Source organism: Phascolarctos cinereus, unplaced genomic scaffold (genome assembly GCF_003287225.1).
Source record: "Phascolarctos cinereus isolate Bilbo 61053 unplaced genomic scaffold, phaCin_HiC Scaffold_9;HRSCAF=440, whole genome shotgun sequence".
In the NCBI taxonomy this organism is placed as follows: domain Eukaryota; kingdom Metazoa; phylum Chordata; class Mammalia; order Diprotodontia; family Phascolarctidae; genus Phascolarctos; species Phascolarctos cinereus.
The window spans coordinates 4,080,244-4,101,574 of record NW_027556402.1 but is presented as its reverse complement, the minus strand read 5'-3'; the positions used below and the strand labels follow the sequence as shown (position 1 = coordinate 4,101,574).

At 55.5% G+C, this 21,331-nt stretch overlaps 1 protein-coding gene across 1 annotated transcript in view; it reads left to right on the top strand.

Annotated features, from left to right (window-relative positions):
• The first annotated feature begins 2,144 nt into the window (after positions 1-2,144).
• The window catches only part of TEX15 (testis expressed 15, meiosis and synapsis associated), a 44,742-nt gene continuing 25,555 nt past the window's right edge, over positions 2,145-21,331 (top strand). The window contains 7 exon segments of the mRNA XM_078148126.1: positions 2,145-2,229; positions 9,759-9,805; positions 13,506-13,668; positions 13,953-14,118; positions 14,577-14,814; positions 15,296-15,442; positions 19,805-19,964. Of these exon segments, the coding sequence (XP_078004252.1) occupies positions 9,761-9,805; positions 13,506-13,668; positions 13,953-14,118; positions 14,577-14,814; positions 15,296-15,442; positions 19,805-19,964 (919 nt within the window). The 5' untranslated portion in view covers positions 2,145-2,229; positions 9,759-9,760.

Here is a 21,331-nt window from a genome sequence, read left to right as displayed (position 1 = left end):
CGCGTTGCTCGCGTGCCCACTTCCTGGCACTTCTTTGAGAGGCCTCTGCTAGCGGCTCTGGCCGCCTTCCCTCTGTGCCTAAATGTCAGTCTTAAATGAGATGATCTTGTAAATTCTCACCTAACACCAAATAAAACGAGTGTTTCCACAGACATAACAGAGTAGAGAAACAGGGACGCGGGTGAGATGGTGAATCTCTGCTCTGCGCAGCTTGCTTCAAAGAAACGAAACCTTTAACCTTCAGAGCGGTCCTGTTTGTTGGTTCTCTGTCTGGCCTTCCCTTCTGTCCATTTAAAAACACGTGGGTGATTTTCTTTGATTGCCTTCTCCTTTGTGCCCCCTCCCCAGTGGAAAAAACCCCAAACAAGCCAAAACAAAGAAAACCGAAGCTCCTGTGACCAATAGACAGGTTAAGCAAAACATCTCCATGCCCCTTCTTTCCGGTTCTCTGCTGTTGGCGTCCTCCTCCTGCCTCGTGCCTCAGCCCATTGTCCCAAAGGGCCTTGTGCCCGTCTGGCCCCTGATGCATCGTTGTTTCCCTTTTTTGGGAGGGGGTCATCTTTGCCAACCTGACGAGGGTCCGGTAGAACCTCAGAGTTGTTTGATCTCCCATTTCTTTAATTATCAGCGATTTGGAGCATTTTTCATCTGGCTGGGGTTTTTTCTTTTCAAAGCTGCCTGTGGGGTAAGTATCCTTTGAATATTCAGCTACTGGGGAATGGCTCTTGCTCTTAAAACGCTGAATCAGTTCTTTGCGTGGCTTGGATATGAGACCTTTCTCGGAGAAACTTTTCTGCAAAGATGCTTTCTTCCCAGTTGACTGTTTCCTTTTCAGTTGCATTGATTTTAGTTTCTACAAAACCTGTTCACTTTATGTCATTGAAATTGTTTATCTCCTGCGCTCCTCTGCGTCCTGTTTGGCCTTAAACCCTGTCCCCAGTCTCAGCTGTGAGAGGCGTGCTCTTCCTCACCTCTCCAATTTGTTTGTGACGTGACCTTTTCTCAGGATCTTCTCTTGTATGTGGTGTGAGGTACTGCTCTAAACCTAATTGGGGTGGAGCTCTCGTTCCCTCCAACAGCCTGGGGTTGCTAGAGGCTGCTCAGAATCGGAGCATTTGGGGCATTCGTTCCAGCTCCCTCCCAGAGTGGAGGGCCGGCCTCTCTCACCAGAGGCTCTGTGGCACACCATTGAGTACACGCCAGTGGGGGCTCCTCTGGGGAGGAGAAGCCTTGAGTGTAGATCAAGGCCAGGCCACGTTGTTGGCACAGACGGATCTTGCAGGCTGCACACCTCCCCGCTCCCAGATCTTATTTTTACGTGAACTGGTGTCTGTACCTTCCCACCCTGCGATCCCCAGTGACAAGGAAGGCAGATAGATGAGTGAGGAGTCGTTGCGAGGACCTTCTGGTCAGACATTTCTCTTGGCCTAAAGGCCACATGCGCGGCTCAGACTTGGGTCCTCTCTCACCCACATCTCACACCGTTGACTTGGTAGGGAGATGGCTGTTTCATCCATTCCCATCTTCTTTAAAAGTGATGGAAAGAGGAGGGGAAGGGGAGAGGGGGGAGGGGAATTAGAGGGAGGTAGATTAAGGAAGGGTCGTCCTAAGCAGAACGAATTCCAAGAATGTCCAAAACTATTCATAACAGCTTTTTTTCAAAGTGGCCAAGATTAGAATCTGAGGGAGTGGCGATCGATTGGGGAATGGCTGAACGAGTTCTGTATGAAGGTGACGAGCTGCTTTGGGGCTCTGAGAAACGATGGAGAGGGTGGCGGAGAAGTTGGGGAGGTTGTATGTAAATGAAGGCAAAGGGGAAGCGAGCAGAGAGAGAACCAGGAGGACGTTTATGCGAAGATGAGTGTGATGGAGGCAGACGGGCAGGTGGGAGCTGTGGTGGCCATGATGACAAGCCACGGTCCCCAAGAGGGGAGGGGCTTCACACGACGCTGGATGCGGCCCACCTGGACGTCTGTGTTCGTTGACAACGTGGGGTTTTCTCTTATTCCCAGCTGGGTGCCGAGGTTGGGGTGAGAGGATGAGAAGGTGGGTCTTTGCTGAGTGAAGGAAATAAATTACCATTTGAAATGGGGTTAAAACTGTTTTCTTTGCCCTGCTCCAGTTTCCACGGGACTGTCGTCGGTCACCAGGCTCCCCAGAGGGAATTTCAGTTGCTGGGTTCTAGTTCTACCTTCTGTTTCCATGGAAATAGCCCCTGGACCAGCACAGGTAAGTGTTTCAAAATCTTGTTTCTTGTTAAATGTCCTCTTGCCATCAAATGGAGAACTTTGGATGGGGTTGAGAGAAATTACCCGAGGGGTTGGGATGGTGCTCGGTAGAAGTGGGCCAAGAAAAGAGGGATGCTGGAAGTTGAGGGGCATGAAAGCTGGCGTAGGATACCTTCAGGATGGGCGCTGCCCAGCACCGGTCTGGGTCGGGGTGACGGTGACCCGGGAGAGGAGGAGGATGATGACAGGAGAAATTTGCCAGGGAGGCAGGCGGGGGGAGACGAGGCGGTGTCCATCTTCCATCTGGTCACTGTGGGACCGGCTTTTCTTATATGGGTGGGCAGGGAGATGATGTTGGCACCGTGTCTCACGCCAGCCTCTGGGGGCTGCTTCTGTGTAGCTTCTGTGGGCAAGTCACCTCTTTAAGTGTCTGGCAGAGAGTCAAAGCACTCTGGGTCTGCCTGGGCTGGCAGCCCCAAACTCACTTCTCTCCCCAAGTTTACAGCTCAGGGTTGGAGGGGACCAATCTCAGGAGGCCTCTGGTCCAGTTGTCTCTGGACAGAAGTCCTCTGCCGCGGTGCCCAGGTGTCGCTGGACACTCCACCGAGCTCTCCTGAAGCTTCCCTCCTCTTGCCAAGGGCACCTCCGTCCCCCAGTCTCCCACTGAGCTGTCGGCCTCCATGGCCCACTCGGCTTACCCCCCACGTAGCCAGAGGCGATCATTCGGCCTTCATGGGGACCACCCTCTTGCTGAAGACCCTCGTCCCTTCACACACAGGCTTTTTAAAAATATTCAATTAAATATTATGGTTTTCAATCAAGGAAAATCTGCCCCAATCCATTAAGAAAGAAATAAAAGTAAAACCCATGTTACAAACATATATAGTCAAGTAAAATAGATTCTCATACTGGCCATGTCCGAATCTATCTATCTGTCTGTCTATCCATCTCTCCATCTCTCCATCTTTATCAATCCATCCATCCATCTCTGTTTGTTCATCTCTATCCCTCCATCCATCTCTATCCATCTCTCTGTTCATCTCTCTCTCTCTCTCTCTCTCTCTCTCTCTCTCTCTCTCTCTCTCTCACACACACACACACTCTCTCTCTCTCCCTCCCTTTCCCACACACACACTCTCTCACACACACACACACACACACGTACTCTCTCTCTCTCACACACTCACACACACACACACACTCTCCTCTCTCTCACGCACACACACTCTCCTCTCTCACGCACACACACACACACACACACACACACTCCTCTCTCTCACGCACACACACACACACACACACACTCCCCTCTCTGTCTCTCACACACATACACACACACTCCCTCTCTCTCTCACACACACACACACACACTCCCCCTCTCTCCCTCTCTCACACACACACACATTCCCCTCTCTGTCTCTCACACACATACACACACACTCCCCTCTCTCACACACACACACACACACACACACACACACACACTCCCCTCTCCCTCTCTCACACACACACATTCCCCTCTCTCTCTGTCACACACACACACACACACACACACACACACACACACCCCTCTCTCCCTCTCTCTCTCACACACATACACACACACTCCCCTCTCTGTCTCACACACACACACACACACAACACACACACAGTCCCCCTCTCTCTCTCTCATACACACACACTCACTCCTCTCTCTCTCTCTCTCTCTCTCCCTCCCCCCCCCCTCCCTCTCTCTGTCTCACACACATACACACACACACACTCCCCTCTCTCTCTGTCACACACACACACGCACACACACACGCACACATCCCCTACCTCCTTCTCTGTCAGAAGATGGGCAGCATGCTCCAGCATGAGTCCTTTAGGACTATGACGAGGTCTCCCTGCCCCCGCCCCGTCTCCCCCGACCCCGCAGAGCTTGCCAAAGTGCAGGGCCAACCGTGTCCCCCTCTCAGTAAACTCCACTGGCTTCTCGTCAGCTCCGGGATGAAATAAGAAATCCTCTGGTTCAAAGCCTTTCCTGACTGGCCTTTCCAGTCTTCTTACGCCTTATATTTCCCCCCTTCCTCCGGTACCCCAGCCTCCTGGCTGTTCCTCACACAAGGCCATCTCCAGACTCCCAGCATTTTCTCTGGCTGTGCCTCATGTCTGAGATTCTGTTCCTTCTTATCTCCTTCTCCCAGCCTTCCTGGCTTCCTTCGAGTCCCGGCTAAAATTCCCCTTGTGCAGGAAGCCCGGGCCAGCTCCCCCTGCCCCTCTCCCCACCCACACAGTTCAGGACTCCTGCTAGAGGTCCCTCTGTACGGTACCAGGCCTCAACCGCAGTAACCATCCGGACCCCACACTCTGAGCACTGTGAGATCATAGAATTGTGGGCGTGTCAGCAGACTGCCCTATGGAAACACCTGCCATCTTTGTGTCTGCCCTGACCATAACTCTGTTCCTGTGGGTCTGTTGACTATAGCTCCTTGAGGATAGGGACTGTTTCTCATATCTATTTGTCTCCAGTCCTGAACCCTGGGCCCGGCACATAGTAGGTGCTTAATGAATGGGTTTTTCTGGTCCTTCAGTGGATTTGTCCTGTTTCTCCACTTTACCTGTATTACCTTTTGTTTGAGGGTCAGTGTCCTGAGGTGTGCTGGCCACCCTCTTTGGACTGTACTCACTGGATAGGAGAGCCAAGGCTTCTCCTTAACTTGGAGAGAAGATGGGCCCTTCTGGGCTGAAGTTAATTCATGCCTTTGACTTCTCCAGAATCAGGGGCAGCCTTGGGTGGGTGGGGCCTGCTGGTCCCTGGCATTCGGTGGCCACGGGGCTGCAGCCCCCCGCCCGGTGGTGGGTTCAAGCTTGCTCCTTTTCAGCAGCAGCGGCATCATTCAGGGACATGGCCCAAGTCTCAATGATTGGCGCCTTCCCGGGCCTGGTTCTGAAGCTCTGGGTCTGGGGGACCAGCCAGCTGGTAGGTGCCTGGGAAGGGAGAGCCGCCGTTGACCCAGCCTCGCCCTTCTTTGCATCAGTTGCCTAGTCGGCAGATGGACCATAGCCCCTCGTCGCCAGCCGCCTGACCCTGCTTGTCAGTCCCACCTTCCTGGGCTCCTGCGGGCCCGTTCCTGGCAGGGGCCCATGTTTGGAGAGGTGTAGTGGAAAGAGGGTGCATCTCTGCTGAGCTCCATCAGGGACAAGCACAGTGGTCTCTGGGCCCACTTCCCCCTTCAGTCTACACCAGGCAGAGGGCGGGCTCTCCTTGGCCCAGAAACGACATGGCGGGCAGGTGTCGCTCAGCTCGGCTTAGAAACACCTACTACGTGCCAAGAACTGGGCCAAGAGCCAACTATACAAAGAAGGGCAAAAGGCGGGCTTTGCTCTCAGGGACCTTGCAGTGTGATGGGGAAAACAACATGCAAACAGCCATGTTCAGACAGGATGTATTCGGGGGGAAATGGTGACCTGTCAGCAGAGGGAAGGCACTGGAATTAAGGGGCATCGCGAAAAGTTCTGGTGAAGGAGGGACTTCAGCTGAGACCTGAGGGAGTCTGGGAAGCCTGGAGGAGGTAGAGCCTTCCAGGCAAGGGGCACAGCCCAGGGAAACGCCCAGAGTTTGGAGACAGTGTGTTCGAAGGGCAGCAAGGATGGCTGAGTAAGCGGGAGGGGGTGTGTGTGTGTGTGTCTGTCTGTGAGAGTGAGTGTGCTATGTGTGTGTCTGTGTGAGTGTCTCTGTGTGTTATGTGTATGAGTGTGTGTGTGTTATGTGTGTGTGTGTGTGTGTGTGTGTCAGTGTGAATGGCTGTTATGTGTGAGTGTGTGTTATGTGTGTGAGTGTATGGGTGTTATGTGTGAGTGTGTGTCTCTGTGAGTGTATGTGTGTGTTATGTGTGAACATCTGTGTGTGGTGTATGTGTCTGTGTCAATGTGAGTGTCTGTGTCAATGTGAGTGTGTATGTGTGTGAGAGTGTGTGTCTGTGAGAGAGTGGCTGTTACGTGTGAGTGTATGTGTGTGAGAGTATGTGTGAGTGTGTGTATCTGTGTCTATATGAATGTGTGTGTGTCTGTGTGTCTATGTGAGTGTTTGTGTGTTATGCATGTCTGTGTGATATAATGTGTATGTGTGTGTATGTGAGTGTGTCTGTGTCAGTGTGAGTGTGTGTGTGTTATGTGTGTGTCTGTGAGAGAGTGGCTGTTACGTGTGAGTGTATGTGTGTGAATGTGTATATCTGTGTCTGTGTGAATAAGTATGTGTGTGTGTGTGTGTGTGTGTGTGTCTCTATGTGAGTGAGTGAGTTTATGGGGGTGTCGTGTGTGTGTGTGTGTGTATGAGGGGCAGAAAGACGGGAAATGTTAGGAAGGCCTTTGGATGCCCAAGGAGGGAGAGACTGGAATGGAGAGAAACTGAGGCAGTCTGATGACCAGCTCCGGCTGGGGTACTCCAGGTGTGAGATGATGAGGTCTGCTCTGGGTGGGTAGGGGCACTGTCAGAGGAGAGGTGCGCCTGGACGGGCCTTAGCAACAGCTTAGACGTGGGGGTCTATTGACCCCTTGGGTGGGAGCCCTCAGTCCTGGGGGGCAGGTGGTGAGTTAGGAAGGGGGAAGCTGGGGGAGAAAGAGAACAGGGTCAGTTTGGGACCCTTTGGGTTGAAGATGTCTCCTGGCCATCCAGGTCTGTTGAAGATGGGAGAGCATGGAGAGAGAGGTTAGGACTGGACAAAGCATTCTGGGAGTCGTCTCCATAGAGACAACAATTGAAACCATGGGAACGGATGAGCTCACCAGCTACACAGGGGGGAGGGAAGGGGGCCCGGGTGGAGCCCCAGGGACGCCCAAAAGCATCCTTGGTGTGCGGTGTTTGGCATTTGTCATGAGCATGGAAGGATTAGCGTGGTGTAGAGGAGAGAGAGCCGACCCGGGAGTCACGGAGCTCTGGCAACGTGTCGCCCCTGTCCCCTCCTGGCTGTGGGACACGAGGGAAACGATGCGTCCTCTCTGTGGATGCCCTGTGGACGAGGAGGTCGCCGAGGGTGGGTCCTCACTTGTGCGGTCCGGAGATTCCTGGCGGCCTGGAGGGCCCAGGCCCATTTGGGCATCCCGGGGCCGTGCCCCCTGGGGGGCTCGCACTTTGGGCCCACGTCCTCTGAAGAGCAGGGGCTCCAGCCAGCAGCTCCCCTCCTCTTTGCCCTCGGGGTGCCCTGGCGAGGTATGTTAGACATGCCCCGAAGTCAGTCACTGGGCTGGAGACCCCCGGTGCAGAAGGAAGCATTCGCCTTCCTCCCGAAGGGGAGAAGACAAGGCCAGAAAGGGAGCCGTGGAGCCCTCCGCGGTGCTGGCTGCTAGTGAATTGTGTTCTGTGTGTGGAGCAGGCATTCATCAGTCGCTGAGCTAGGCTCCTCCCACTTCCCCTTTGAGCCTCACGATGGCCCTGTGAGGTGGCTGCCTATCTCATCCCGTTTGGCAGATAAGGAAACCAAGGCAGCTAGCAGGGAAGTGCTTTTGGAGCCCGTGGACAAAGTCACTGGAGCGTTTGAGCTGGGCCCCGACTGTGAGCCCACTGTGTGTGCCACCTGGCCACCTAGGAAAGAAGGGTCACTTAGAGGATCAGAACACGCCTCCTCTTCTTACAGATGGGGAAACCGAGGCAGGCAGCGAGGGAGGGACTTGCCCCCGGGAGTGTCCAAGGTGGATTTTAGCTCAGGCCTGCCCGTGATCCTACCCTTCCTGTGGCCTCCACGATAGCCTTTGTCCCCCAGGGATCTGGTCCTGGCATTCAGGACCCCCTCCCCCAGGCCAGTACTGCTGTCTGTTTCTGGCCTGTGTTCTTCCCCTTCTCCCATCAGCTGGGCAGGGCTCCTTTCTGCTCCCCAGACACACTCCTCATTCTGCTGCTACCACCATCCCTGTGTGACCACTCTGCACTGTGTCTGTGCAGGAGGCCCCCTCTTCCAGGGGGCCTTCCCGATTGCAAGGCACTAACCCCCTTCCCCCCGCTGACGGCGCCTTCTTGGGGTTGGCTCTCTGGCCTGGCATCTCTTTGGCCTCTCGGCAGGAGGGTACCAGCAGGGCCAGGACCCTGCCTCGGCTGCTCTGGGCAGAGGGCAGTGACTGGTGGCTTCTTGCCAGCTCTACCAGAGGTCCGCTAAATGCCCACTGGCAGAGGCCCAGTGGGGGGTCTTAGGTCTGGGGGCAGGTGTTGGAAGAGGCAGCTTCCAGGGCACCCAACTGGGCACCGAGGCTCCGACGTCACCCGATCCTTTATTGTAGAAAGGCTTCGTGTCGAGGCAATCCCTGTTCTGTGCGTAGGAATGCTTGTTTGCTGGCACTTTCTCAGGGTCAGGATTGTAAGAGATTATTCTGTCAAATGGACCTCATTCAAACACAGAGAGAGAGAGAAATGGGGAGGGGAGAGAGGGGGAGAGAGAGATGGGGAGGGGGGAGAGAGAGAGAGAAGTGAGGGGAAGAGAGATGGGGAGGGGAAGAGAGGGGGAGAGAGAGAAAAAAGAAAGGAAAAGGGGGAGGGGAGAGAAGAAAGGGGAGGAGGGAGACAGGAAGGAAAGAGAGAGGGAAAGAAAAGAAAAGGAGAGGAAAAAGGAAGAAAAAGGGGAAAGGGGGGAGAGGGAGAGGAAAAAGAGAAGAAAGAAAAGGGGGGAGGGAAGAGAAGAAAGGGGAGAAGGGAGACAAAGGAGAAAGAGAGGGAAAGAAAAAAGGAAGGAAAAGAGAGAAGGGAGAGGAAAAAGAAAGAAAAAGGGGGAGGGGAGAGAAGAAAGGGAGGGAAAAAGAAAAGCAGGGAGGGGAGAGATGGAGAGAAAGAAGCAAAGGAGAGGGAAAAAAGGGAGAGAGAAAGAGAAGTAAGGGAGGGGGGGGAGGAGACAGGAAGGAAAGAAAGAAGAAAGGAAAGAAGGGAGAGAGAGGAAGGTTAAGGAGAGAAGGAAGGGGAGAAGGGAAATAGAAAGGGGAAAGAGAGGGACAGAAAAAAGGAAAGAAGGGAGAGAGAGGAGACAGAGACGAGAGCCCGCTTGCCTGCCCCAGGTGGTCCTGTGCCTGTGAGCCCTCCTGGGCACTGAGAGCAGGGGCTTGGCCAGCCAGCCTGCAGCTTTTCAGGAACTGGCCCTGCCCTGAGGGTGCTTATGATCTCATAGGCACAGAGACTATGCCAGTTGGGAGGGTCAGCTTGGGTCATCCATGACTCGGGGGTCAGAGCTGAAAGGGGGAGGGACTTTGAGGGCATCGGGCTGAAGCCTCTCACTTTGTGGAGGAGGAGGCCTCGGACGGTGGGGCAGGGCAGTAGACCTGCCCACGGTCACCCAGCTCTCAGTGAGGGCTGGCATTGCAGATGCCTGGGAAGGAGTGTTTCTCAATTTGTTTCTCTTCAATTGAATCTGCCTGTATCAGGCACTGGCTGTATACCACACACTGTGTGGGACGGGACTAGCAGGGAGTGGACACATGGTGGGTGCAGTGTGGGAGAGAAGGCGGGAAGGACCCAGAGGGGTGGCAGGGCCAGAGAATGCTGGCGACTCACCGTTCTCTCTCTCTCCCCAGGGATGAGTGGGCTTCTTCGAGCCAGGCCACCGGACAAGACCAGGCAGGTGAGCCACTTCCCTGTGCCGTGGTCTTCATTCGAACCCCCTTTTTTGTTATTACGTGATATTACTCTCTCGCCTTCGGGGCCCGGCCCCCTCAGCCACCTTATGGGGGAAGCCTGCGCGGTCTGCCAGCCGGAGAGGCGAAGGCTCGGCTGGGCTTCCTGCCACAGGCGACCTTTCCTGCCCTGTCCTTGCCGCTTGGGGAGGGTACCCGAATAACAACAGTGATAGGATGAATAGTATAGCGTTGTTTTGGTTGAATTAATATAGCATTTATTCTATTATTATGGCAGCTAGCTTTAAGGTGCGTAAAGCTCTTTACAAGTCCCTCACCTGCCTTCACTCCCCTTTTCTGAAGCATCAGAAACTGAGATGGACTTTCTCTGCTTCGCCAGGACCCAGTGCCCACTCCCGTCCCCAGCAGGGGGTGCCATCTTTGACTGCAAGGGTACAGTCTCTGTGTTTTCAGCCTTACTCTGGCCTTCCAGATAGCTTTTCCAAGAAAATTCAAAAGAAACTTGAAGTTCTACCAACAGTGAATGTGTACTGATGTCCTCAATGGGTCTCATTGTCTTCCTGCTGTTTGGAAGCTTGATGGTCACACGATGGTACCTCAGCACCCTTTTAATTCCGGTCTCTCTGATGAGTGATGATTCTAAATGTATTTGCCCCACGCACACGTGGGACACTAGGACCCACTGTCCTCTGGGGCCTGGATGCTGCTGCCTTTGTAAATGGGAACGTGTCGTCTGTGTTTTCTGACCTCGTTTTCTTATCTGTCCTGTTTACCAGGCATGCAGATACAGACACAGGCACAGATATAGACACAGATGTAGACGTAGATAGAGAGGATTTCCCAGGGCGTTTGTTAGCTTCGTTTTTCTCTGTTATATTGTTCATTGCCATTGACTCTCTGTTGCCCTGTCTGAGGGTTCACACCAACATACAGACACACGCATGCATGTGCACACACACACCATGCACACACACACATTCACACATGCCCATGCACACGTTCTCTTACACCCCCCCACAATACATGCAGACCCACATACTACACACATACCACACACACGCACACATATACACCCCCCCCATACACACACACATGCTGCTTACCCATCACACACGCGCACACACTCATAAACGCCATGTGCGAATACACACACACACACACACACACACACACACACACACACACACACACTCACTCCTCCAGGGACGTGTAGTCCAACACACTCGGCCTGATGTTTAAGTCCCTACCATGTGAGAGGCAGTGAGCTGGGTGTTGGGGGTTCAGAGATAAAAATAAAAAATGGGCCCTGCCCTGTGGATCTTTGATTCTCCTGGGGGACCTAACCTTTGCTCAGAGAGGAAAATGTGGGATGATTTCAGGAGGAGAGAGGGAGTGTTCACCCCGGAGCACTTCCCGGGGTCCTCTGAGAGGTGCTGGTGAGCGGGGGGGGGTGGCATTCCAGGCCAGTTGAAAGGGTCTGAAATGGGACAGAATGCTCTGGGAGGGTCAGTGAGGCCGGAACACAGTCTGGAGGAGGAAGCCCGTGAAGGGCTTCAGAAGCCGGGCTGAAAGGTTGTCTTTGGTCCTAGAGGCAAAAGAAGAGTCTAGAGCTGAGGAGCCATGTGCTCAGGCTTGGCTTGTCATCACATGGAGGGCAGCAGTGATTGGGCAGGGACAGCTGGGTTCAGTCTCCTGGGGGGGCTAAGGACAGCTGGGTTCAGTCTCCTGGGGGGGGCTAAGGACAGCTGGGTTTAGTGTCTTGGGGCTAAGGACAGCTGTGTTCAGTCTCTTGGGGGGGCTAAGGACAGCTGGGTTCAGTCTTTTGGGGGGGCTCAGGACAGCTGGGTTCAGTCTCCTGGGGGGGGCTAAGGACAGCTGGGTTTAGTATCTTGGGGGGGCTGACAGCTGTGTTCAGTCTCCTGGGGGGGCTAAGGATAGCTGGGTTCAGTCTCCGGGGGGGGGGCTAAGGAAAGCTGGGTTCAGTCTCTTGGGGGGGGTTTGGCTAGGGACAGCTGGGTTCAGTCTCTTGGGGCTAGGGACAGCTGGGTTCAGTCTCCTGGGGGGGGGCTAAGGACAGCTGGGTTCAATCTCTTGGGGAGGCTAAGGACAGCTGGGTCCAGTCTCTTGGGGAGGGGGTTTGGCTAGGGACAGCTGGGTTCAGTCTCTTGGGGCTAGGGACAGCTGGGTTCAGTCTCCTGGGGGGGGCTAAGGACAGCTGGGTTCAGTCTCCTGGGGGGGGGGGCTAAGGACAGCTGTGTTCAATCTCTTGGGGAGGCTAAGGACAGCTGGGTTCAGTCTCCTGGGGGGGGGCTAAGGACAGCTGGGTTCAGTCTCTTGGGGGGGGGTTTGGCTAGGGACAGCTGGGTTCAGTCTCTTGGGGGGGGTTTGGCTAGGGACAGCTGGGTTCAGTCTCCTGGGGGGGGCTAAGGACAGCTGTGTTCAATCTCTTGGGGAGGCTAAGGACAGCTGGGTCCAGTCTCTTGGGGGAGGTTTGGCTAGGGACAGCTGTGTTCAGTGTCTTGGGGGAGCTAAGGACAGCTGTGTTCTGTCTCTTGGGGCGGTTTGGCTAGGGACAGCTTTGTTTGGTCTCTTGGAGGGGGCTAAGGACAGCTGGGTTCAGTCTCTTGAGGGGCTAAGGACAGCTGTGTTCAGTGTCTTGGGGGGGTGGCCCCTCTGTTTCCCAGTACATCCCTCCTTTCCCCTCCTCCTTTTGCAACCTTTTATAATTGGGAGGTGTTTGGCTCCTTTTTGGGGTGTGGGAGCCCACCCTAAGCCAGGATTGCCTGACCCCTTCATCTCCCTGCCCTGGAGTGCCAGAATCCTTCTGTGTAAGGCCCCTGGTCAGTGGAGACATGGTAGGGCCTGGGGGAGCCCCTTTGCTGGCAGTTAGAGAGCACACTGAGATGTTCAGAGGGCCTCCTGTGAATGGGATCTGAACCTTGCTAGGAAGGCGCTGTTAGGATGCCCATTTTGTAGATGATGGAACTACTGAGACAGGCAAAGGTGATGTGACCTTCCCTGGGTCCCTGGATCAGAAGTGCTGTGGCTGGATTTGAACTCGGGTCTCTGACTCCAGGCCTAGGGCTCTGTTCACTGGGACACTGTCCCCAGCTGCCTCAGGCCAGACGTCTCTCATTGGCCACTGTTAAGTGAGAGAAGGAAGAGCCTTGATCTCATTTTTTAAAAGTGTCAGTGGAAGGAGCCAAGCCAGGAGGTGTTGGCAGCCAGGGGTGCCCCGTGGACAGTGCTGGGCTGCCTCAGAGACTGAATGGCCCTGGAGCAGTCACTTCCCTGTGCCTGCCTCCATCTCCTCACCGGTACAGCAGGGGCGCAGCGGCATTGCCCTCTCAGGGCTGTGGTGAGGACCCGTGCCTCCACCCCCATCAGCCTTTCCTGTCCCCTAGAGCTTGGAAGTCTGCGAGGCTCCTCACGGGCTATCTCCTCAATCCTCACAGATACTCCGTGAGGCAGATTCTCTTCTTGTCATTCCCATTTTATAGATGAGGCAGCTGAGGCAGAGGCTATTAGTGATGGGCCTAGGGGTCTGGTGCAGGATTTGAACTGGGCTCTCCCTCGCACCCTCAGGCTGGGCCGTGTTTTGTCCTGTGACGCTAACCCTCAGAGCCCGCCCCCCACCTTCTGGCCAGCGGTTCGCCGTGGGTCCCCTCACGTCCTTGCGTCCCTCAGGTCGACACCAGAATGGAAGCCAAGAACGTCAAGCGAGGCAAGTGTGTGAGCCATCGCAGCACCCCCTGCCGAGAGCCCGTGGCCCCCTGGGCAGGCGTTGGCTTCAGGGCCCACTGTTTGAAGAACTTTACCATCCCCAAGATCCGGAGGACAGCAGAGAAAGGTACCTGCCTGCCGGCCCACGGGGCCCTTCTCCGGGGCTGAACGCCCAGGGCTCGTTGTGCACCCCGCCTATGGGGCCCTTAGTAACATCCAGGATGCCTCTGATGCCCCGGGGGGAGGGGTGGCTGGACGTCCATCTTGGTTCGCTGCAAACACGTGGCTCCCAGCCCATCTCGCCTCCTGGCTGGGCACGCCAGGCAGCGTCTGTGGGGGGAAGCGTCCTGACGAGGGGGAGCGGGGACATCCCAGGGCGCGGGGTCACCCCCCTGTCTGCTTCGTCCCCAGCGTACCTGTCAATTTGCCACACTAATCGGAGGGAGTACAGCTCCATCAGCCATGCCCTGGCCCAGTGCAGGCTCGACCTGAGCTGTGAGCTGCAGGCCGTGTGGCAGTTTGGGGAAACTCAGCTGGTTCACAATGAGTATCTGGAAAGGAAGTTTTCGGCCAAGAGGTGAGCGCCCTCCGTGTGAGGTCAGACCTTCGCCCAGCGCAGGTGGGGCTGTGGCAGAGGAGAGGCCTCCTTCCCCGGGAGGTCCCGTGGGCCCAGATTAGCTCCTTCTGAGACCTCGGCTGGCTTCTGCTTGTGGTCGGGGACCCTGAGGGACACTGGTAGGGTCCTGCCCGCGTCTGGGGCCACGAAAGGACCTGGGAAGCCGTCAGGCTAACACATTCATTGTTTAGGAGAGGAGCTGAGGAGACCGAGGAGGCTAGGGGCCCAGCTTTGGGTCTGCCGAGCCCACCCTGCAGTTTGGCAGATGAGCAGTGGGGACTGGAGGAGTCCGGTGATGGAAGTGGGGGTGGTGGGCACCCTCTGCTCATGGGCTTCCTGGCCTGGCTGGGGGCCCTCCAAGATGCCTGCAGGGATCGCGGTCTGCCCCAAGTCCTCTGACCCTTCGTGGTTCCTCATAGGAAGGAGATGCGGGAGCGTGGCCGGCCAAGCCACAAGCTGGAGGAACATTATTGCTTCTTGGCACTGTCCCACGGTGCCATGTCCCAGATGTACAAGACTGGGCTGTGCACCCACGAGTCCACCATGAAGGCCCTCGGCAGTCCCCTGCTCGGCGTCTATGTGTTCAGGCACGCTGACGTTGCGCTGAGTTACACGCACAGCAAGAAGCAGCACGTGGACACGCTCATGATTTTTAAGGTAGGCAGGCTCCTTGGGGCTGTTGGCCAGTGCAGGTTTCAGCAAGCATTTATGGAGTGCCTTGTGAGTACCAGGCACACAGCCAAGGTGGGGGAGGAGAAGGGTCCCTGTCCTCAAAGAGCTTCCATTCCAAAGATTCACAAAGTAAGTAGTGACTTCTCAGGGTTGGGAGGGCCCTAAGGCCTGGGGGCATCAGGAGAAGGGAGGGAGTGTGCCCTGGGCACAGCTCGTGCAGATGCTTGGAGGTGAGAGACAGCCAGAGCAGCAAAGAAGGCGGTTTGGGTGGAGAGCCCATGCGCGCGTGTGTGTTGGACGGTTCGGTGTGTCTGCCCTCCTCTGTCTCTCTGCCACACCTGGGCAAGGAGGGCGAGCTAACCCACGCGCTGACGGCATCTCCCTTCTTGCCCCTCCCTAGGACGTGGCCCCGGTCCTGGCCTCTGCGTGGGGGCCACATTTAACACTCTCCACCTCCCTCCCTCAGGTTCTCTATGGAAAGGTGAAGAAGATTCAGCCCGTGGTGGACAAGGGTAAAACATCTCTGGACCCTTCACCCAACTTTGACTGCCACATGTCGCGACTTGTCCCGACGCCCAAAGACTCCATCGAGCAGCAGGCCATTGGCTCTGCCGTACGTGCTCCTTTTCTTTTTCCTTTTTTTTTTTTTTTAGGCAGCTGGGGTTAAGTGACTTGTCCAGGGTCACACAGCTTGTAAGTGTCAAGTGTCTGGTCTGAGGCCACATTTGAACTCGGGTCCTCCTGACTTCAAGGCCAGTGCTCTATCCACCGTGCCACCTCGCTGCCCCCCTTTTCCTTTCCTTGCCACGCCCGTCGGGATCTGGTGCTGCTTCCACAGCCACGTCACCTGGTCAGTCACCGTAGGGCCACTGTCATCAGACATAATGGTAGCTCACACCTAGGGGATCTGGTGCCTCAGAGTTTGCCCCACGTGATGCAGATATCCTCTCGTCTGGTGCCCACAATAGCCCTCGTCTACGGGGGAGGAAACTGAGGCACAGTTGGAGCCCGCCCAGCATTATGCCGCTAATGCGCGTCTGAGGCCAGATTTGAATTCGAGACCTCCTGACGCCAAGGCCAGCCCTGTGTCTCCGGAGTACTACGTATGGGAATCGTTTGAAGGAGTTGGAGCGTTGAACCTGGCAAGAGAAGACCTTGTTCCTCGTTTCTGTTTTCTCAGCCACAGAAGAAGAGTTAGGTTTGTGCTTTAGGCCCCTACAGTGGATAGAAGCTGGAGCAGTGGAGGATTGGAAAAAAGGAACCCACTTAGGAGGCCACTGGGACCATCGCGTGGGAAGCTCCAGCGTCAGGCGGCCTTCTCCCCATCAGACGCTGGGAAGTTACAACAAGCACGTGTTCAGAAGCCAAAGTCAGCCACGTCCTGATCTGACCCCAATAAAGATGCGGGAAGCAGCGGCAGAAGGTTCGTGCCTCCCCGGGGCCTCATGAGGGCGCTGAGTGCTGGGAATCAGAGAGGGAATGATGGGTGGGGTGAGAGAGAGAAACCGATGCACGAGGCGAGGCCCCCGACTTCTGGGCTGCAGCCACCACCTTCTTCTCCATGCGAGAATTCTTCCTCTGCACATATGTGTGGACACATCTTACCATGGAGTTCTGACAACTGGAAATCAACCGATCAGCCCAAAAGGACCTAACGTTTAAAAAAATCTAGAAGACTGCCGATGCTGAGAAACATTTAGCTGATCTGGTCCCCAAGAGTAGGGTGGAAATCACAGGACCGAAACAGGCAGTATCTGCGCAGAGGAGGCGTTGAAAGCATCGTGCAAAGACGTGCCTGCTCTCTGGCATGGCTTCAGAAGAGGCCTGGGTTCAAATCCTCAGCACCTCGCCTCGTTGGGCATAATCATGACACCCACCCTGGGACTGTTGTGAGGGTCACACAAGACTGTATTTGCCAAGTGATTAGCAAACCTTGAAAGCCTTCTAGAAATGTAAGTTATCAGTATGATTGTTAGCCAGCAATTGTGTAAATGTTCAGTCACGTCTGACTCTGCATGACTCCATTTGGGGTTTTCTTGGCAGAGATACTGGAGCGGTTTGCCATTTCCTTCTCCAGCTTGTTTTATAGATGAGGAAACTGAGGCAGACAGGGTGAAGTGACTTGCCGAGGGTCACAGAGTTAGGAAATGTCTGGATTTGAACTCAGTTCCTCCTGACTCCAAGCCCAGAACTCTATCCACTGTGCCACCTAGTTACCCCATTAGCCAAGAAAACCATGATAAATAATCCTCTGTTTCTAGCAAAACCAAGAATTAAAAAGAAGTGGAGGATATTTACAGAAATTGTAAATGCCAATTAACGTGAAACGAAATAGAGATTTTGTAAAAAGTTTTATTCAGGCTGTGACAAATGCCTGGTACAATGAGTGATTCGGTGGAGAAGGTCCATGGAGCAAGAGCATTAATTGTCCACGAGGCTGCACGTGTCCGCTCAGTCCAGGCTGGCTTCCTCTTGAGGACAGAACGAGCGGTCTGCTTGTCCAGGATTCCTTCTGCCCTTGCATCCCTTCTCTGCATTAAAAAGAGAAATGCTATCACGAGCCCCTTTTCTCCTTCTAGCATCCCTCTCAATAGCCCCTCCCCCTTCCATCACCCACCCCCCCCCCGGGGGAAAAAAAAGACATCCCTTGAAGCAGACGGACGTGATCAGGCAAAGCAGATGCCCGTGCTGGACGCGTGGAACAGTGTCTCATTCAGCAGTCAGGCCCCCGAGGGCAGCCTGCTCCGTCACGGGACTCTCAGCCGGTCTGGTGGTGATAGCAAACACGGCAGGACAGCAGGGGGGACCCTCCAACTTCTCTCAGTCAGTCCCGGCTGGGGCTGGTGAAGCAGCAGGCTTGCCGATGCCTAGAATCAATACAGAGGATCGGAGGGCAGCCGGTTAGCCTGAAATGCAGCTAAGGAACTCACCCAGATTGATCTGTGGGGGGATGCTGCAAAATGTGTAAGGGTCTTCTAACGCGTGTGCTACATGGAGGTCCGAGCAAGCGGTGGTGTGGGCTGGAACAGGCACTAGTTGTGCACGTGATGTTGGAGTGGGTGCTCCAGGTGGAAACACACCACGCCTGTGTGTGTGTGCAGACCACATCTACCTGTGTGCACATGGCGGGGAGAGAGGCAGAATGGACAGAACATGGCCATTGATTGGAGGAACGTGAGGGGCTTGGGAGAGAGGTCAGGGTCTAGGATGACTGCACGAGGCCAAGACCGCGTACCTCAAACAGGGTTACCCTCAATGGAGAGTGCTTTGGAGGGCAGAGGTTTAGGGTGGAAGATGATGAGATCTGGGTGGGCTGCATCAAGCCACACAGGGACACCCCCCCCCCCAGAGGTGCATAGCTTTGGAAGCCATCTGTGGAGAGGGCATCATTGAGGCCGGAGAGGCCGTTTTTCTTTTAATGACCTTCCCAGTCATCTATACCCTGCCCTAGAGATCAAAGGCCATTGTTGTATTTGAGGGAAAAGGCCTTGAAGGGCAGCACTGGCCATGCTCCCAGACGGCCGGCTGCTTCAGCCACAGCCGAGTGAGGTGGTGACCATGGGCCGTGCCCTGGACCTAGAGAACTGAGTAAGGCCTGGTGAGGATCTGAATGGACTGGCTGGGGACAACTGTGACAGAGCCCCCAGGCAAAAGCACCCTCCTCCTTCCCCTTGCCCCACCCCTTCACTGGCCCCCGACCCAATGAGGAATGAGGATTGGGAGTAGCACAGGCCAGTGCCTGCCTCTGGGGTTATTGCCAGGATCCGGTGAGACGATGTTAGGAAAGAAGCTGGCACAGGGCTTGCCATGGAGTGGGTACCATGGTGCTTCCTTTCTTCCTCCTTTCATTCCTCCTTTCCTTCTTCCCATCATCCTTTCTTCCCTCCTTTTTTCCTCTCTCTTCCCTTCCTCCCTTCCCTTCTTCCCTTCCTTCTTTCCTCCCTCTTTTCCCTTCCTTCCCTTTGCTTCCTTCTCGCCCTTTCTTCCCTTCTTACTTTCCTTCCTTCTTTCTTTCCTTCCTTCCTTTCTTCCTTCCTCCCTCCCTTCTTTCTTCACTCCTTCCCTCCCTCCTTTCCTTTTTCCTTCCTTTTTTCTTCCCTCCCTCCCTCCTTTCCTTTCTTCCTTTTTCCTTCCTCCTTCCCTTTTTTTCTTCCTTCCTTTCTTCCCTTCCTCCTTCCTTCCCTCTTTTCCCCTCTTTCCTTCCTTTCTCTTTTTCCTTCCCTCCTTTCCTACCCTCCCCCGCCCCAGCTTTTGCAGAATCTGTGTCTACATGAACTTCTGCAGACATTGTCAGTGTCTCTGGCCTCAGGGGGTGTCAGTGATGACAGAGGCTGCCTCCACCCCAGTGCCTCAGGGCATGTCCTCCACGTGATCGTGGGGCCGCCTGCATCAGGACCAGGCCAGGAGCTGGCTCTCATCTTGCATAGTAAGCCGTCGGCAGCTCGTTTCCTAGGCAACTGGGAGGCAGGCAGAGGGAGACACTGGCAGGGGCTCTCTCAGAGGCGGCCCTTCACCACCCGCCGCTGCCGCCGTCAGGGAGACAGAGACAAGGCAGCCCCCGTTTCCTCCCCCGATGGGGGGCTCATCGAAGACACCAAGACCCGAGAAGGAACCTGGTGTATGGGGAAGGGTAGGACAAGCGGCATTTTTTAAACTGGGGGCTAGGGGGACATCGAAGCGGATGCATCTTGAGGGTCTGCACAGGGACAGGGAAGATGGATGATGGAGAATAGAGTGGTGGCCTGGCATCCAGGAGATCTGAGTTCAGATCTTACCCCAGACACCGACTGGCTGTGTGGCTCTGGGCACGTCACTTTCCCTCAGTTTCCTCCCCTGGAAAGAGGGGTAACGATAGCACATCCTCAGGTTGTTGTGGGGCCTCTGCAGGCAGCTGGCGGTGGTTGGAGATCTCGGCCGGCAGGAGGAGGGGACACGCGGTTCCTCATCAGCCGTCATTTTTCTCTGTCTCCTGCAGGTTTATCTCTACGAGTACAACACGCTTTCGAAGCCCGTGGACAGGCCCCGGCAGTGCCTTCCCTATGCCACCATAACCGTCAGATTCCTCGGCCAGAAAGGAAGCGGGGAGACCATCACTTACCTGCGGTTTCTCTCCATGGAATTTCCCAGGTGGACTGGTAAGCGCAGGCATTCATCCATCACTTTTCCTCTCTCCATTGGCTTTGGGAGACCGTGTCGCAGAACCTTGTGACACCTTGTCTGAGGCCGGAGCCTGAGGCTGGCGTCTTGCCTGGGTCAGAATACAGAAAGCCATGGGATCTCCTGGGTGTGCTGATCTGACATTCGGGTCTGGGGTGGGGGATATTCCCACAATGCGCTCCGGGGCTCAGCCTGCGTCATTGGTGTTTTCTCCGTCGCGCTCGGAGGTCTTGCCAGTCAGCAGCAGCCCGTGCCCGATTCCAGGGTTGGAGTGGCCTCCAGCTTCACCTTAGCCCCTTAGCCAGTCGGGGTGCTCAAGTGTGCCTCTTGCCTTCCAGAACCTTCCTGACAGAGTCCAGGTGTGGGGGCCTGCGGCCTCGAGGGCGGCCCTTTAACTGAATCCAAGCCTCACACGACAAATCCCCTTCATAAAAGGATGTGTCCCGTACTACTTGGACTCTGGCAAAAGGCCACCCCCAGGGACCGGGGGCCTCAGGCTCCCACCCTGGGATAGGCCGTCCCATAAAGACATGACAGGGAGGAGGGAGCCGCCATTCACGGGGCATGGAGAGCGTGGTCTTGGTGCTTTATCCGTGTCTGCTCTTTGTGGAGGAGCTTTGGGTGGCCGTGGTTGCCACCTCCAGAACAGGTGGTTTTCCCCCAGGGTGGTCTTTATTCACCACGTGGCAGACAAAGGAGCAGCAGCCTCGAACACCTGGCCTGGCAGAGTTCAAACAGAGGGATTCCATTATGGGTGCCCCCACCTTCAAGCTTTTGCCTAAGCTGTGCCTCCTGTCTGGTGTACTCTCCCTCTTCACCTCTTCCTTTTGGAAGCTCCCTTTTGCGTCCTACACAAGGCCTCCTCTGATTCCCCAGCCAGAATACCCTTTCTCCCCCAGTAATTACTTGGTAATCTTGCCTTTTCCATTCCCTCAAGGGCTGGGCTGTTTCCTTTTGGTCACTGTATCTGCAGGGCACGGTGCAGATAAGAAGCACCTTAACAGGCTTTGACTCAGGAGCTTGTAGACCTTGGGCTGGGGTGCCTCTTCCTGAGTGCCACCCCCAGAGGCACAGAATTTGAGAGCAGGGGGAGGCCTCCTCAGGCCTCGCCCAGCCGCCCCCTCCAGGAATCCCCACTAGAGAGGAGCTGACAGATGGTGCGGGAGTCTCGCAGCCTCTGCTGGAGGAGGAGGGAGGGGTCCCCTTCCGGGCAGCCCGCTGTGCTCCTGTGGAGGCAGGCAGGGGAGCGTCAAAGTGAGTCCCTCAACAGTCCACACAAGACAGCCCCTCGGCCCCCAGGTGCTTCCCGTTCCTTCAGCCACACCTCCTCTGCTTTGGACTCAAG